The sequence below is a fragment of the Necator americanus genome, chromosome X (genome assembly GCF_031761385.1).
Source record: "Necator americanus strain Aroian chromosome X, whole genome shotgun sequence".
Classification (NCBI taxonomy): domain Eukaryota; kingdom Metazoa; phylum Nematoda; class Chromadorea; order Rhabditida; family Ancylostomatidae; genus Necator; species Necator americanus.
This window is the reverse complement of record NC_087376.1, coordinates 25,897,039-25,912,576: the sequence shown is the minus strand read 5'-3', so window position 1 is coordinate 25,912,576 and position 15,538 is coordinate 25,897,039. Positions and strand designations below refer to the sequence as shown.

Below are 15,538 nucleotides of genomic sequence, written 5' to 3'. Positions count from 1 at the left end.
ATCTGATTTCTATCTGCTTTCGGTGGCACCGTTTGCCTGCGAAGTGCAGTTAGTTATTAGAGCTAGACACGTATGAATGACCTACATAACGCACAGTTACATGGCGGAAGTTTTTCGGATGTTGCAAAAGGTACTGTTGTTCAGAACACCACCAGAGCTCTAACTCAAGTGAGTCAAATACGTAGAGGGAGCGTGAAATCTTTGGTAACAGCAGTCCGTTTCGTTACGCTGAATTGCCGGACATTGTCGACCCAAGGTACTCAGATCCTCGGTGTCCATGGGCAGTTCACGCGACAGGCCAAGTATGATAGGCTATTGAACAGTGACGAACGGATAGATTCTTTCCGAGCTCTCGCTGTACATCGAGAAAGTCGGACAGAGTTATATATTCAAGGATGGCACGGCTCAGCGAAGATGTGGGTGACGGCATCCGGCGATAATACCAGTCCGTTGATTAAGTAAATAAGTCATTAGGGGATTGACGACAAAGTGCTCGGAGGAGCCAGGAAAACAACAATTAGTCTGGAAGGAGGTCACGTCGATGTGGTCATAGCTCATTTATGCGTGATGTGCGTTTACAACGCACGAGAATAGTGTATGCGGATTGCGATATGGACTATCTAGGTTCCTCCTCCAGGTTTCGTTTTGTCACTATACAGTTCCAATGCACCGATTTATAGCATCAGTCGAAAATTATGTAAAAACACTGGGAGATCCCTATAAGCCGTGAAATATTTCCATTCAAAGAACGGGGTCTAGTGAGAGTACAAGACAATTGAGAATCCCTCTGAAGGAATTGTTCCTTACAGCTACTTTTCAGTCACATGCAGAACATATTCATTTTTTAGTGGGTGTAAAATTTTCCAGTATAATTACTATAATTGTAATTGTAATTACAGAAAATAACATTGATTTGCGCTTATTTATTTTTAGCAGCGAAAATTAGTAGAAGCCAAGTATACGACTGGAAGGTGCACCTTTGTGTGCGATCATTTACATCATAATTTTAATTTCTGTAATTTTGAAAGTGGATGTCTGTTACTGAAACCAAACGAAAAAAAGATCTTCACATATGATTCAAATCGGTGTCGTTTGAATGTTAAAAACTAATGCTTGGTGTGGTGGGCAACATTCTGAAAATTGTATTCATTCATATAATGTGATTTCAATAAGCTTTTGAAGGAGGATTACAAATCAAAATGAATACTCGTCAAATAAATCGCTCCAGCTTTTTTTTATTGTTCTGATGAATAATCATGCAGCGCAAGTAAGTTTGAGGACAAATTAATAAGAGATAAAGGATAAAGTTCCTGGCGTTAATCAATTCGCTTGGGATGCGCCCGCACGTTCACTTCAATTCAGGATCGTTTGAGGTTTACGAACGTGTAACTGGCCTATACAATGACTTGCGGTGGCTAGCCGATGTGTCAAGTCAGTGTTTTTATCCTCCCAGACAAGTCTGGTACCAATTTATTGTCCCCGGAGGGATGAAAGGCTTGGTGTACATTAGGGCGGATTCGTACCTCCGATTGATCGTGCAGGAAGCGGAACCTCTAACCGCTATACTACACCCGCCCCAGCACAAATTAATAGTACTCGAAATTGAAAGATGAGTAAAATGTGGAATTTCTCGGGAACGACAAAAGCTTTACACATATAATTATTCTAATTTTGAGTAAAGAGTAGTTGGGGAGAGGAGCGCTCATCCACGCTCTTATTTCTGGAATTTAGTCTTTGAGGAGCTACATATGTATGTATGACATGTAGACTAAAACCACTAAGAGAAAAAAGAAGATAGAGCTTCCAGGTTGAGTAGCCCCGACCCAACTACAGTCTCTCCTTTATTTTACTTTATTTTCATTATTTTACTAAACCTTATATTATATTTCCCAAACATTCTCATTTATATTCAAGATGTCCACCACAATGCCACCCACAGCCCCCAATCAATCATGCCCACCACCCCCACTCAGCTGGATACGCAGCGAAATTGTCGGCTGAGTATCACCGTCCCTGCGGGTTCTTCATTCCTTTGGAAGTTACACATATAAAACGGATTGACGTGAAACCATAAAGGTAATCGAGTTATACTTTTTAAACAAATGTTCAAATTCTTACAAATAAAATACACGTAAGTGGTGTAGTATAATGACATGTTTTTCGCAAGGATTTCATTTAAGATATGTTGTGCTGCTTATTTTTCGTATGGATCTAACGACATTTACTCGTAGTAATTATTAAGAGTTTTCTTCTAGAGCTATCCACTTTGCAATATTACATGTGATCCCGTACAGGAGGTAGGTTACATTTTCAAAAACTGTGCTTCTGAATTCGTTCTCTTGTTCTAATGTTCTAACTTTTGATCGACGAGTGCTTTTGGCAAACTTTGTCCTTGGTTTCAGAGCAAATGAGGTAACCTGTCAAGTAAGAACTATTCTAAAGTGTATTTCCCGTTATAGCTCGGGAGCTCAATTCCAAAAAATGTGATTGAAGGTGCATGTAGGGAAGAGTTGTCTCGTATCTTTGAAGATGAGCACTATTGAGGTCTTTAAATTGTTTTGCCGTTTCTAGCATCATCGTTTGGTGAAGAGGGATAGAAAGTATGTCTACATAGGCAATCCATCTCTTTTGCTGATGCTTTAAGATGTTTATAATAAATATAAACTTAAACATATTTACCACACTTGGCAAGTGTTTGCAAAATTTTTAGCCGCTGAGATTTTCGCGCCGCATTGCGGACATACGCGTCATCGAATACACCATTCCCCGTCGTGCAGCAAATCGAACGCATCAAGTTTGCTCGTTGTTTTCTCGTACCGCGTCGCGTTTGAGAAAAAAAAACTATCGCTAAACAGCTTTACCTATACGAATTGTTTATTTGCATTAAGAAAGACTGAAATGTTTACTCAATTCACTCTCACTTTCACATTCATTAACTTTTGTTCATTAACTGGTTTGAAGTTTTGAAAAATGTCATTTCGTAATATTGTGAGGAATCTCTCATTGTACATTTACTATTCAACAACGCTGTGTACATAGTAATTTTTGAAATATTTTAGATAATTAAGGACAGCACGCCACAAAAACGACGATGTTGGGATCTTTTGACGGAAAGATAATGGTAGAAGTGTAGCTTACGAGTATGAACGTAATCACGTTCGATTCCCCCTAATCGTCTTTAGAAACGCTGTGGAAAAAGACCTTCTACGAAATTTCCTACGGGGCATCTTATCGCGGCACCTTTGTACATTGGCCGGTACCCTCAACAGTTTACCCATTGGTTTTACCTGAATAGTCCGCAGGGAAGACCTCACTGATTATCGTTCGCTAGGTCGCAGACGCAGCGGGTGTGCAGAGTTGACGAGTTGTAGGGGTCCATCGTAGAAACATCCGTACAGAGAGAACGTTCTGACGACTAGGGGAATTTGAGGAAAAACCAAGCTCATACTCGCAATCCAAACCTCTAACCTTATCTTCCCCAACTTCGTCAATTTCGTGGTATGCTGTCTTTAAAAACTGCGATTCAGGATTTTGACATCCTGTGCAATCCACAGCGGAAGCGTAGGGTTTGGGCGGTAGATTGTGAAAACAGGCGTAGTTCGTTTTTCCCTAATCGTCGTAAAGAAACGGGGTGGAAGATGCCGTTTCTGGAACGATTTCATCTGCAATGCGCCAATCTTGAGCTCGCGCCGCATCCAAGTGCGAGCGGTCGTAGGCCAGTGTCTTTCCACTGGCCTATTCAATTGAGCTTCTCTCGAGGCGTAGCGGCTTCGAGCGTGGTGAAACCCTTGCTAGCACCACCCATCGCTGCAGTTTTCAACGGTCCCAACTCGGTCCCAACTGCTATCCTTACCGCCGTTTCGAGGGCGTATGCAAATCCAGCGCAACTACACACGTGATTCATGTCGTTTGAACCCGACTATATGGATAGGCTGCTGAGAGGACCAGAACGTGTGCATGAAGCGCGTTCTAATGCGTTTCGTAGGAAATAAAGTGCTTCCCACGCTGATTTTCACGACGATAGTGAAGAAATGAGGGGAATCACGCCGCGTTCCGCAATTTACTGTAAGAACTATGCGCTTTCGCTGCGAGTTCCGCACCACGTCAAAATCGTGATATGCTACCTTTAAGTACTACGTATCCTGAAGATCGTTACTACCAAATGTAGTCCATAGATAGTCAACCCTTGGATGCAATTTTGCTTCTGATATATCGTTTCTTGTAATTCGGTTAAAAGTCGAAATGATTGTTTTGGAGCGGTTTTAGAGTTTGCTTCCATTACTACTCTTCTTTCACGTTGCCGTCAAATCTATAACGAGATTTCTTTCTACTCATTTTTTCATTCAGCAAATGTTTTCTTGTCTAGAGAGATTCCTGAGCACATCTAATTTGCTGACTTTAATTTTAGGAAATGAAAGTGCACTTTTTACAGTTAATTATCGCTGTGCACATAGGATAACTTTCTGTCGAGTAGTCCTAAAAAACCTTTTGCTAAATTGCAAGCAACTAAGGAAAACCTAGGTCACGGAATTATAGAGGTAAATAGGTATGAATATGAGTATGATCTCTCCTCCCTTTCTAACAACGGCGTTTTCCAACCGTCACTTTCAAACGGTAATCATCTTTCATCTTTCCGGGTTGGTTGGTATAAGTGTATTACGGTGAAGTAGAACTTATTGGGATGATTTCTAGAAATAACGGATCTCTTCCCAATTTATTACAATCTTCTTTTGAACAGCATGAGAAGTATCAGTATTCTGGTTTTCTAGTGTAGTATTTTCTTGCTTTATCTTAACATATTCCGATTTCTGAAGCACTCCACAAAATTAAATACTATTCATATTAAGAGGGGTGAAATGGAAAGTAAGAGTGCAATTTTAGTACATAGCTTAGAAACTTTTTCAGTAAGGAAAAGCTTCCACCTTTAGTATGACTGAACCTCTATACCAATATATTATTAATCCTTAACATAATATAATATAACCATAATCCATAACATCTACAACCTCCATAAATCTGTTGAGGATAAATATTTTTGTTTTATTATACCTAGTATTTTTTAACGTACTTTCACATGTTAACAATGTGAGCAAAATCAAGTGTTTCTTTTTGTTATCTAAAAATCACCAACTTTTCCCAACATTTCCACCTCTTTACTTTCTTCTACACCATGAAACTACTGATGGAAGAGAATTTTCCTAAGAAGTCTCATCATATCCCCAATATGATGGTTTTGTTGTGGCTGTGAGGAAGTTTCCAAAAGTAAAAGTCTAGGCAAAAATTTCAGCGACTTATTTTTGATGAATTAGGTAGGATGTTGTCAAATTTTCAACGAGTAACTCTGTTGTCTGTCTTCACCATTATTACTTTTATTTTTTAACCTATACTGCTACTTTGAATAATTCTATTTTTTTAGAAGTTTTTTCACTTCATACAAAGAGTGTTTTATTCACATTATCCTATCCATTTCGTTTCTTCCAGGTGCAAAAAAATTAATAGTAACCGTTGTCAATTTAAACAGTGCTGTGAGGGCAGGGGCGGGGGATTTTTATCCTTTAGTGTGAATAATTTTTAAATTTACTTGTATGAAATCGCCTATCACTATCAGTGTTTTTGAGTTTTCTATTTTGATCCGATTAATTGTAATCTGATTGAGTATACTTCAAAATCCATGGGTTTTTTGTCGCATATTTTGTATTGATGTTCGCAAAAAAAAAATTCCAATGACTGCGAATAGTGGATACAGTACATACACGTCTGACAAATTTATTCTTTCTTTTTTTAGTTGTCGTTCAGGTAATTTTGTAATATAGTTTCCGAAAGACCTGCTTATACTCATACATAGGAAGAGGAACATTAATTTGCCTGTGTGTTTACAAGCTTCTGGATTTGATGAGAAGAGGATCGTCATCGTTGCCTAGGGAACACTCGTGGCATTACTTAATCAGCCGCAAATCTTCTTCGCTCATTTCAGGTCTTCTTCGTTTCTCACCTATGCTTAGCACATTATAATATCCTTCATTGATCACCTCTTTGTTAGTAGAGAAATGTCACGAGAATATTACTGAGGTCGATGAAAAGCTAACTTATTTTTGGTAATGTTCCACGCTTGAACAGTTTTTAAATCGAGGAACGCATAAGGATTAACCAAGCTGCAATTGTATTGTGAACAAAAAGGCATTTTTTGCGTTCAATACGGAACAAAAGATCCCAAAAAACGTACGAAATTGTGCGTTTGACAACAATTTTTCTAGTTGACCTATTTTCAGAGCAAGATGAGACCACATGAAATGTTCTGGGAGCAACTTTGGGAATATATCGGAAAGTATGGCTTAACCATGGTGGTCGTTACAGTATCTGTTAGTACCTTATTATTTGCTGTTTTTTCTGGAGATATTTTTTTTTCAAAAATGAAATTAAGCCTTACCAGTCTTTCAAAATGGGAACTGTACTAGTCTAGTCAGGAAATGGATCTATCTTCGAAGTCTTCTTTCTTCTTTTTTTTATTCTTCCTTTTCAGAGCGGCTTTCTAATCGGTTACTTCCTCCACTATATAATGAACATCAGGCCATTAAAGAAAAGAATGAATATCGACAAGCGAATACAGGAGGCAGAAGAGGAGGAGTCAAAATGTAAGGGAATTTTTTTCTTGTAATCTATTGTCTTTTAACTTGAACAGGAAATCCTATTCCTTTAAAGGCATCACTCCACGAATCTGGGGTGGTACGGATTTCCGGTGGAGTATTCGTATACGGGACCGTATATGAAGGAGAGGGGGGTGATTCTGTCCATTTCTTTCTAATTACCGTAGAAAACGACCCGGAAGATGACTTCGAGCGTTCCGGCGCACTACTTTGTACAACGAGTTCGATTGGAGCACGCCAGCCTTGTGCGCGCCGCATTTTTCGGGCTGTTTTTTACGGCAATTAGGAAGAAATAGACAGAGTCACACCCCTCTCCATAATCTACTATCCCGTATACGAATACTCCACCTGAAATCCGTATCACCTCAGATTCGTGGGGTGATGCCTTTAAACGGTGATAAAAAAAAGAGGCTTTTTGTGTATTTTTACCATTTACATATGTTGCAACGTAAATGAATATTAACATGGATCCTCGAAAATGGTTTTTATCACAAGTTCTCAGAAGTTTAATTTTCTAGAGACATTTTTAATGGTAACTAATCAAATATTATGTCGTTTGACGTCAGTAACCTGCTTCTTTTTTCTGCGCACGCGATACCGTAATCAACGCCATCCACTCTATTATTGCAATCCATATAAGAAAATATTTTTTGTGGGGTTGTGACGTCAATTTTGTAAAAAATCAACTTCGATTTTTTCAGTTAGAAAGGGATGAGAACAAAGAATATGTTTTAGCACTGATATACATGATATACTATCCGAAATTGATATCGTTCCGCCAACAGATTAAAAAGGAATAATTTTTTCTAAGGTATCTATATTCCTAGTCAATGATACAATATCCTCACTATAAATGAGTTTCTACCACCTTATGAGCAAATTTTTGATTGTGGATCTTTGAAAAAGATGTAGTTTTAATTTGAAAAAATCAAAAACTAACGTCAACAAACTACCACCATACTCCCTGATTTCCATAGTACTTTTTTGCCAGCATTTATTATATAATTTTTTTAGGAGAATGTTAGCTTCTGTTTGTTGTTAAAGTGAGTTCACTGGATCTAACCTAATTGACCAGCATATATATGAAACATTGCCACAATCAAGTGATGCATATTGATTATTTATGATCATCTAATAGAAATTCTAACTATCATTGCTGTCTTCTTTTAATTGTCGTTACTATGCTTACTCTAAAAATCATCACTTTTTTCTTTAATGTATTAGCGAATAGTTAATTAAAATTATTTTAAATTTTTAAATTAAAATTTAATTTATTAGCGAATCTAGATTTAAGCAATCTTTTTGGATGCTAACCAGGTATTATATTGTATTTTTAAAATTCACATATTGCAGTAGAGAACAGAGAGAACAGTGACACCTTCGAAGACGATCCGGTAGAGAAGGATCAGAAGCAAGTTGGAGTTGTCAAAGGAATGATGAATGTAAAAGTTGTGAGTTGCAAAAATTTTCTTCCATAACAATTCTGCTTCAAAAATTGTTTCTGGAGTGTTTCTTGGATTATCGTATGTTTTTTTTTGCGAATTGGATATAATACGTACATATAAGAATAATCCCATTAATCACTGAATGGGAACTTTTCTTTGATGGCTCACTAGGTCGGATCGTTCAGAGACGGGTACTTTTGGAATCCCGCAGCAAATTCCTTGAAAAAGTTATTACAAACGAATTACCTATAGTCATATAATTATTGCTATGTTTGAGGAAACTAGTTTTTGACCGTAACCCAGTCCCTGTAATTGTTCATTTATTGTGAAAAGGTCACACACTCATTTGGTCATCTAGCACCATCCACTGCTCCTTTGTGGAAGTGCACAGCTAAAAAAACAACGACGTGACTTTATTAGACAACATAGAGACAACTAGAGCTTTTTCTTCCTTCTTACTTTCACCGTTTCATTTACTTGTATGTCAATTTATATTTGCTTGTTCTGCCACGAGGTTTTAGTGAAACCTCATTTTGGCCTGTCGTTTCGACAATTTTGTCTTTGTCGAAGGCCCTGAAATGGTTCAATTTTTTTGATGCCCCATATCCCATCCACCTCCTCTTCCCTCCTCGTCAAGCCTCGATATCATCCCAATTACACTACGTAAGAACTCCAAAGAAGAAATTAAGCTGACCATTCTTAGCGACTACTTGGCCTGTGGACCGCGTTCTTACAGACCACCCAAGACGACAATCTGGGCAGCACTGTACAGTATCCTTAAGTGTTGCTGTACGGATAATGTTAAGCGACTACATATATGTGTGGAAATTTTTTTAGTTTAAAGTGTTTAGAAGCGTTCAGAATGTCATTAGTAACTGATAAGCTCTCATTTTTGATCTTCACGGATGGATTCCTGACGGAAATTCAGAATCCCTACAATGCCTACCTGGCAGATATTTCTTTCTTGTGGGCTTATATCGTACACTTTATTTGAAACTCATTTCAATCATGTTCCTCATTCTTGCACCGTCCTAATGGTGTCATTGAACTAGTAAATATTCTTTGACACTCAAACGCAGCATCCTTCTGATATAAATTATATTTTGCCAATATAAATGGCACTGTATGAACAAATAACGTAACAATCCAACATACACTCCCCACCATCAGGTCTATTACGAACCAGTTGTCGCTAAATACTGTCGTTCTGGATGTTCACCAATACAACATCATCTTGCAACTGTGCTAACAAAAGAGCCCGGTGTATCGCAGCAGTTGAGAAGTCGGATACGAAGTAATAATTACTAATGACGTTATGCCGTTTGTAACAATTTAAACTATAAGATTATCCCACATGTTGTTCCTTAACACTATCCAGACACCAGTCCCTGTGGATACCGCATTGTGTGTAGATCTCCTTCGCCTTGGGTGAGAATCTATGTATAAGTACGCGGTCGTTCGCCGGTCCTGCTAGTCGATGAGACTGATCAGTTTATTTTCCGGCTGACGTTCTTGTGTAGTGTATTTAGAGCAATATCGAAACTTCGCAATGAGAGAGGAGGAGTTTGACGGGGATATGCGTAGCATCAGAAAACTCAAACCATTTCAAGGGCCTTTGACAAATACGGAGTTGTCGACAAGTCTAGAAATAAAGTCTCTCCAAAACCTCGTTGGCAGCACAAGAAAACATAAATTCAGTTCACAACGCCTATGTTCTAAGATGGAAACACCTGAAGATTATATGCTTATTGATTCATTCGAATGAGCGCAAGTAGCGTTTTCGTGCGTGTTCGTCACGTACTAGAATTTTTCAGCTATTTTTTTCAGTTTATGTATGCTCGAATAACACGAAAAACATCATATTTCTCGTCGGAGGTTAGAAATGAGGAGTTTCGGACACGGAAACTTTAGTATTTTTAACGTCAAACTTTGTTGTAGAAGTGTTATTTAGTCTTTGAAAAAAAAAATCACCAATCGCACCATCAATCAGCTGTCATACCACTAAATAATCGTAGAATAAAGCTATTACTCTCGGAAAGGCATAGCAAAAGTGAGGTTACAGATGTTGCGCTGACGTTTAAAGGTATTACCCCACGAATCTGAGGTGGTGCAGATTTCAGGTGGAGTATTTCTATAAGAGATAGTAGATTATGGAGAGGAGGGTGATTTTGCCTATTTCTTCCTAATTGCCGTAAAAAACGGCCTGGAAGATGCGGTGCCGCACAAGGCTGGCGCGCTTCAGTCGAACTCCTTGTAAAAAAAATAGTGCGCAAGAACGCCCGAACCAGTATCTTCCGGGCCGTTTTTTACGGCAATTAGGAAGAAATGGCCGGAATCACCCCCCTCTCCTTAATCTACGATCTCGTATACGAATACTGCACCTGAAATCCGAACCACCTCAGATTCGTGGAGTGGTGCCTTTAATTGCGCGAGACATAAAAGTTCTTTTGATCACTGCTTAATAGTTATTTTTGCACATTTGTAAGAAAACTGTGAGCACTTTATTATTTTGCATCTGGACATGAAGGATTCTATCTCTTTACCTACAAGCACTTGTGCTGAGAAGATAAACAGAGGAAAGGGCTCCTATTGTCTACTGGAAAATGAGGAAAAAAGAGAAAATATTAGTTGCACTGCACAGCAAATCTGTGTTTTGAGAACCCATAGATTTCGATAAACAGAGCACCTACATGCGTTTCCTGCATATGATAGAAAAATCGTTTTAAAAGAAAACTAGGATTTCTCCTTAATTGCGCTTAATAAAAGTAGGAATTCCAGGTAGTCCTTGCTGTGAGCTATTTATACAGATTTTCAGTTATTTCTCAAAATAAAATTTTTAGTTGGCTTCACTACGCAGAAAACCACTCAAAGAAAATACTAGGATCGAACCGTGGGAAACTAAACGAGGTTTGTTGCACTACAACGTTTTTCTATGCAGTCTGTTTGAAAACATTGTCTTCACGTTTTTTAAACTTTTTAGAAGAAAGGAAGAAACCTATTTTTGAGGATCGCGTACAAAATGGTACCAATTCAGATATTGAAGAAAGTGATAATTTGGTAATTAGCGTTTTTTTCTACTTTTTAATCCTCGTTTTTTCAGTAAAAATTCTCTTTTTAGGTTGTGACACAGAATTCTGGCAAAAAGAGGTCTCAAAGTCTTCAGGAGGTTCGTTATATGGTAGTTTTCCTCTATCTGAAAAGGAATTGAGTGGTTTGGACTGAAGAAAAAGTCTTAGCGTGCCACCCTCACCACCATACTTCAGTCCTCGCTTATGCCTACTTTTTCGACATCTACTCTCGCTTCTGTTTATTTTAAGCGCACTGTCTTTTTAAGACGGTGCTCGAAATTTGAAATTAATTTTTTGAGGTTGCCATCCTATTAGAAGCAGATGTGGTTCCGGATGTGAACACCAGAGGGGAAAAGGCGAACTTCCCCTTACAAATCGGAGAACCAGAACTAGCAGGAACACTTGAGATATCAGTTGAGCCAACGTAACAACTCTTTACACTCACAAAATGATGGAATTGAAAGAAATAAAGTGATATATTTGCAGTTCATATCACAGTGTTTTACGTCCATACATGTGATGAGGTGAATTTTATAGACTTTCATTCTGTCAATCTCAGGTTTGTAAGGAGATGCTTCGTTGGGCAGACTGATGCCTCTTGGGCTCCTGGGACTTCTAATTAATAAACCTGTAGGAGAAGACCCGTTGTCGTTGTGACAGTTTCAAGCTATGTTCTAAACCCTATTTATTATTCGAGAGAAACAAATGTCGACAATTCCTCTGAACGGTGCATTTGAATGTCAGTAAATGGACTGCTTTTTTTGGTGATCTATATCAAAGGAATCAACATACTTACTGCTGCAAGATGTCACCATCCCACCGTTTCGCTACTGCTTTTTGCTCCTTTTCTGCTATCCTAATTGTTATTCTTAGGATTATATTTGCTCGAAAATTTGTGGAAGTTTCTGAAGATATGATCGAGTCAAAACGACATGTAGCTTGGTGCAGTTGCGTAAGCGGCTGCGCTCGAAGCGATGCGGAGGAACGTAGCGATTAGGATCGAGGGGACTCGTGCTAGAACCACTCATCGCTGCAGTCCATGGTGGTCCCGTCGCGATTCCACCCGCTGGTTCCACAGTGCCGCTTCGAGTGGGGCGCTTATGCAACTGTACCGAGCTTCATGTCGTTTCGACCCGGATGTACCAGTGCCCACTTGCACTTTTTTAATTTCGCTGCTCAACCATTTTCGAAGTGGTTGTTGCAATCCACTAGTGTTTTTTACTGGTAATTGCAGAACTGTTCACTTTCGGACAGAGACCTACTACATACTCTTGGAAAACTGCATGGAAAACTCGCTACCGCACAATTAAGGGCTAAAACCAGAAAAATGCAAGCGGACATGACAGCAGAGGAAAGAGATGACGTAAGATCACTCCATCAATTATTATGATATTTAAATCAAATCTAGATCCAAATGTAAGTTTGCCTTAATTTTTTTTTTTTGCGCTAAAGGTTCTATGCAGTACCTTTTACATGAATCTATAGATACAAAAATGTGGTGAGGAAAGCGCATTGTTTATACCTAGTGGAAATATTGTTATTTGTTCTATAATTTTCTCTTGTAGATGTTCCCTCATAGTTTTGCTGCTCTTCAGATGACTCGAAGTGTTTCGCGCGTATTTCAGGTGTTACCTAACGAATTTTACTCTAGATGAGTTCCCAAACTTTGATTACTACTTTCAGTTGCATATCATTCAAAGTTTGTAAAAATAAGTTGTGGACGGGTGGACGGGGATTGATTAAAAAAAAACTTTATTATTTCATCCTTAAAAGCAGCGTATCACGTAGTTGTCGATAATAAGATAAGATGCTAGTTGGAGTTTAGTTCAAGAATATGAGTACGGTCACTTTCAATTCCTTCCACAAATCCAAAAAGAAAAACGCGAACGGTAGCCCTGTGTGTTTTCATCTGCCCAATGGTGCAACTTTTTACGGGGGTAGGATGTGAGCAATCCGCATCGCGTGCGCGCTTGTGCGCGTGTGAAGGGGTTGTTGCTGTTTATCAATTCAAACTACTTGGAACACACCCCTGGACTACGAGATGTAGCTCTCTGTGTTCCATCCTGTTGTAAGTTGCAAAACGTTGTAGAGACAAAGGAACACAAGGCAACCATGTTTTTCTGTATTCGCCTAGGATGCGGAATGGAGGAATGGAATCCTGAGTGCTTAATAACTTTTTTATATGAGATATACCGCTCTGTTTCTATGGAATTAAAAAATCATTGCTGTGAAACGTTTCAAACGTTGACCGTTACATAGGGATTTTTAGTAACACAAAACTTGCACGCGTAAACAAATATATTTTTTCTTTTTAAAATGTCCCTAGACTTATAATAGATCGATTATATTATTATTTGTTTACTAGCTTCTATTTATTTTGAGTATTTAAATCTATTTTTGTTGTCATTATTTGCCCATCTAGAACTTGAAACAGTCAATTATAATATAAATAAACATCAATCTCACCGTATATAGATTTATTTGCCCATAAAGTCCATTTCCAGGAAGCACGTACTAAGGCAAAACAACTCGAATCGATTATGAGTTTAGTGATGCAGAATCAGGAAAAATTCGGGATGACCAGTGAAGACGATATCAAGGAGCAGCTGAATATGTACAACTTTTGAAGTTGTATGTTCATTTTAATCCTTGACCGATTTAATTTTATTTATTATTTACTTTATTGGTTGTTTGAGTTTGTACATACTCGTGATGTTTTCATAATTATCCAGTATTTCACAATAATCATTGTAAAGTAGTGGTGGATTCATATGGTAGTGGATTATCCATGGATTATTATCGTATGCTCTGTAACTATACCGCATCATGGTTTACCATGTATTTCTATTAAATATACAAGATTTTTTTGACTGCATGCATTCAGAGTACTGTAACTGGTCTTTTTCATGTTTTCTTTAGTATTGGGTTATGGTTTTTGAGTCGCATAGTAAATCATTGCATGACTAACGTTGATAAAAACAGATATAACTTCAGAGGAATTCGTAATTATTGATTTTTTATAAACGATAGAAATCGTTGGGAGTCAATGTCGACTTAAAGGATTTTTCTTCATTAACTAAGTGTATAATTTTTTAGCGGCGTTTTTCCACAACGTGCTGGGAGAATTTCGGAGAATTGTTAGAGATAACGATGAGAAGAAAATTTACTCTGTCCCGATCGCTGAGTGTAAGACCCAAACGAAGACCGCACGACATATTTCGTTTTCCATTCATCGTCAACGTTTTAGGAATAAAAAAAAACCTGCTGTTTTCCAGTTAAAGGCGGCGTATCACGATCTGGACGCAGTGCGGTTAACCAGCGAAAGCGTGGAGTTCGAGTAGTAGATTTCGGAACTCAAATTAGATCTTTCCTTAATCGTCTTGAAAAACTGCGCGGGAACCGCTTTACTTCTTACGTTACAATGTATATACACGTTCTGGTCTCCTCAGCAGCATCCTTACTGGTTTTACTCGAATAGGCCGGTGAGAAAACATCACTGGCCTTCGCCCGCACGCACCTGGATCCGGCGTGTACACAAGGATGGGCGTTTGCTTGCTACGGAAATCGTCGTGAAAAACGGCGTCTCCCACGCAGTCCTTTACGAAGATTCAGGGAAGATGAGGGGAACCACGCTGAGTTCCTCAATCTACTACCAAAACTCTACGCTTTCGTTGTGGGCACGAATCTGGCGCGGTGAAGAGATCAGCAGGAAAAGCTAGAGTTAGGGTTGTAGATTCCTGTATCAGGGGTGGTTCCGTTTATTTTTCCTTGTTTGTCGTAAGAGACAGCGTGGAGGGCGACGTTTTTTGAAATCGATTTCAGTTGCAACGCACCACCCTTGTGTGCGCGCCGCATCCAATCGAAGATCACTGATGACATGTCACTAACCTACTCAAGTATAACCAATGAGTAGACTGCTGAAGAGACCGGAACGTCTGCATTGCGAGCGTTCTAACGTACCACGTAGGAATTAAAGCGGTTCCCACACCGTTTTTTTATGGCCATCAGGGAGAGATGAGCAAAACCACCCCGGGAATCTAAAATCCCATTTCTAGCTTTTCCCGCGGATTCCCTCACCACCTCAGATCCATAATATGCCGCCCTTAAGCCAAAATAGTGATACGCTGCCTTCAAATGAAATTCACAATTATCCATGGAGAAAAACGAAAACAAAGGAGATCTCTGCAAGAACTAGTGCCTGAAATTTTTTCGAGAAAAATCTACAGTTGAAATGATAAAACAACAGTTGATTATTGAAATCTTCTAATACATATATGTGAGTTTTGCGTGGACTGGGACAGACGGTGTACGTTCAAGATAGTTTCTGGAAGTGACATGTAAATAATCATCACGGATATTTAGAGCAGAACTGTGAATGACC

At 38.7% G+C, this 15,538-nt stretch overlaps 1 protein-coding gene across 3 annotated transcripts; it reads left to right on the top strand.

Annotated features, from left to right (window-relative positions):
• Positions 1-72: 72 nt before the first annotated feature.
• Positions 73-13,784, top strand: RB195_025526 (uncharacterized protein; the record flags this gene model as incomplete). Of its 3 annotated transcripts, none has more annotated exons than XM_064213710.1 (11): positions 73-168; positions 6,270-6,359; positions 6,521-6,632; positions 7,998-8,095; positions 10,930-10,996; positions 11,070-11,146; positions 11,208-11,255; positions 11,457-11,581; positions 12,031-12,109; positions 12,392-12,520; positions 13,662-13,784. In XM_064213710.1, 11 exons carry the CDS (start codon positions 73-75, stop codon positions 13,782-13,784), a joined length of 1,044 nt encoding a protein of 347 aa, XP_064069591.1. The 3 variants fall into 3 exon arrangements, with proteins under 3 accessions (XP_064069591.1, XP_064069592.1, XP_013299552.2); XM_064213711.1 differs by lacking the exon at positions 12,031-12,109 and adding an exon at positions 2,256-2,297 and having other exon boundaries at positions 11,457-11,570; XM_013444098.2 differs by lacking the exons at positions 11,457-11,581; positions 12,031-12,109 and adding an exon at positions 2,256-2,297.
• Positions 13,785-15,538: the final 1,754 nt, after the last annotated feature.